Source organism: Kryptolebias marmoratus, linkage group LG15 (assembly GCF_001649575.2).
Source record: "Kryptolebias marmoratus isolate JLee-2015 linkage group LG15, ASM164957v2, whole genome shotgun sequence".
Classification (NCBI taxonomy): domain Eukaryota; kingdom Metazoa; phylum Chordata; class Actinopteri; order Cyprinodontiformes; family Rivulidae; genus Kryptolebias; species Kryptolebias marmoratus.
In genome coordinates, this window is record NC_051444.1 from 34,321,730 (window position 1) to 34,322,959 (window position 1,230).

General features: G+C 38.8%; 1 protein-coding gene across 1 annotated transcript in view; it reads right to left on the reverse strand.

The window, feature by feature from the left end:
* The window catches only part of dis3l (DIS3 like exosome 3'-5' exoribonuclease), a 29,683-nt gene that overhangs the window by 5,919 nt on the left and 22,534 nt on the right, over nucleotides 1-1,230 (reverse strand). Inside the window, exon 13 of the mRNA XM_017439713.3 lies at nucleotides 450-685. Within this exon, the coding sequence (XP_017295202.1) occupies nucleotides 450-685 (236 nt within the window). The remainder of the gene's footprint in view (nucleotides 1-449; nucleotides 686-1,230) is intronic.

Here is a 1,230-nt window from a genome sequence, read left to right on the forward strand (position 1 = left end):
ATATTTAGCATGTAGCTGTAACAATTACATGTAATTAGCTAAATGTTGTAAAAAGTGACATCAGAAAATCAACACTACATTTTAAAACAGTGTTTGAAGCTAAATGTGACAAAATTTAGGCATGAATTTTGAGCACAAGCTCCTTTACAAACGGCGCCCCATACACAATCACAGGTTTAATGAACAACAAACTTTGACTCGTCAACAAGTTGTGTTTAACTTTGTTTTCTTTTTTTATATTTGAAACTCTGAAAGCTACAGTCTCTAATTTCTTCAGGTTTCTATATTTTTAATTGTTAAACTTTAGTTGAAGTGTTTAAAGGGTTAAACCCAGCATTTATTTCCTCTGATTGGTAAACTGAACCTGTTTCAGTGGGCTGTAATTTCTCGCCTGTTTTGAGTCCAGTTATAGGATCAGATGTTTTTAGGCTACGCAGACAGGAGTTCACCTGGTGTCGATGGTGAAGCCCGCGGCCTTAGCCGTGTCCACCAACGGGCTGAACAGCTCCTGTCGAGGCGGCGGGTGGCGCCTCAGCAGGGCCTGATAAGGAAAAGCTTCCTGGATCTTGCGCGCCACCCAGTGGTTGGCGTATATCATGCACTCTGCCACGGTCTCGTGGACCTCGAGAGGCTGCCTGGGGACCAGCGCCGTGATGTTTCTTTCCTCATCCAGCTGAGCTCTCACCTGAAGGGAAGAAGGTGTCAACAAGTAATTAAGAACCTCCACTTCTGAAACTAGTCTCTGATAAAACTTAAAGAGTCACTCAAATAAATATTCAAACTAACATCAGAAAACAAGAAAAAATTGATATAAACATTTGAACTTGGAACTGTTCATGGGATTAGCTGGCAGAAGTGAAAATATTTGTTTATGTTATTTTTTTTTGTGTGCACAACCTTCAGGGGGAAATGGTTTATATTGTCTGAAAGGTTGACCAGGTTAACAAACATTTAAAAACATGTATCCATTAAAAGAATAAAAATAAAACTACACTGAGGACGTATGATTCAAAATGTGACTCTTAATTTTGAGCAGGATGTTTGACCTGTGAAGAAATCATCAAATTCATCATTTAAAACAGGAAGGGACAGCTCTGAAACTGCAAGATATTCTTACAGATTCAAATAAATGAAATGACCATAAATGAAAAAGTGCAAACAAAGCACCAACACATGTCTCATTTCCAGGCCAATGAATAACAACAGAGAACTCTGACAAACAGACAGATG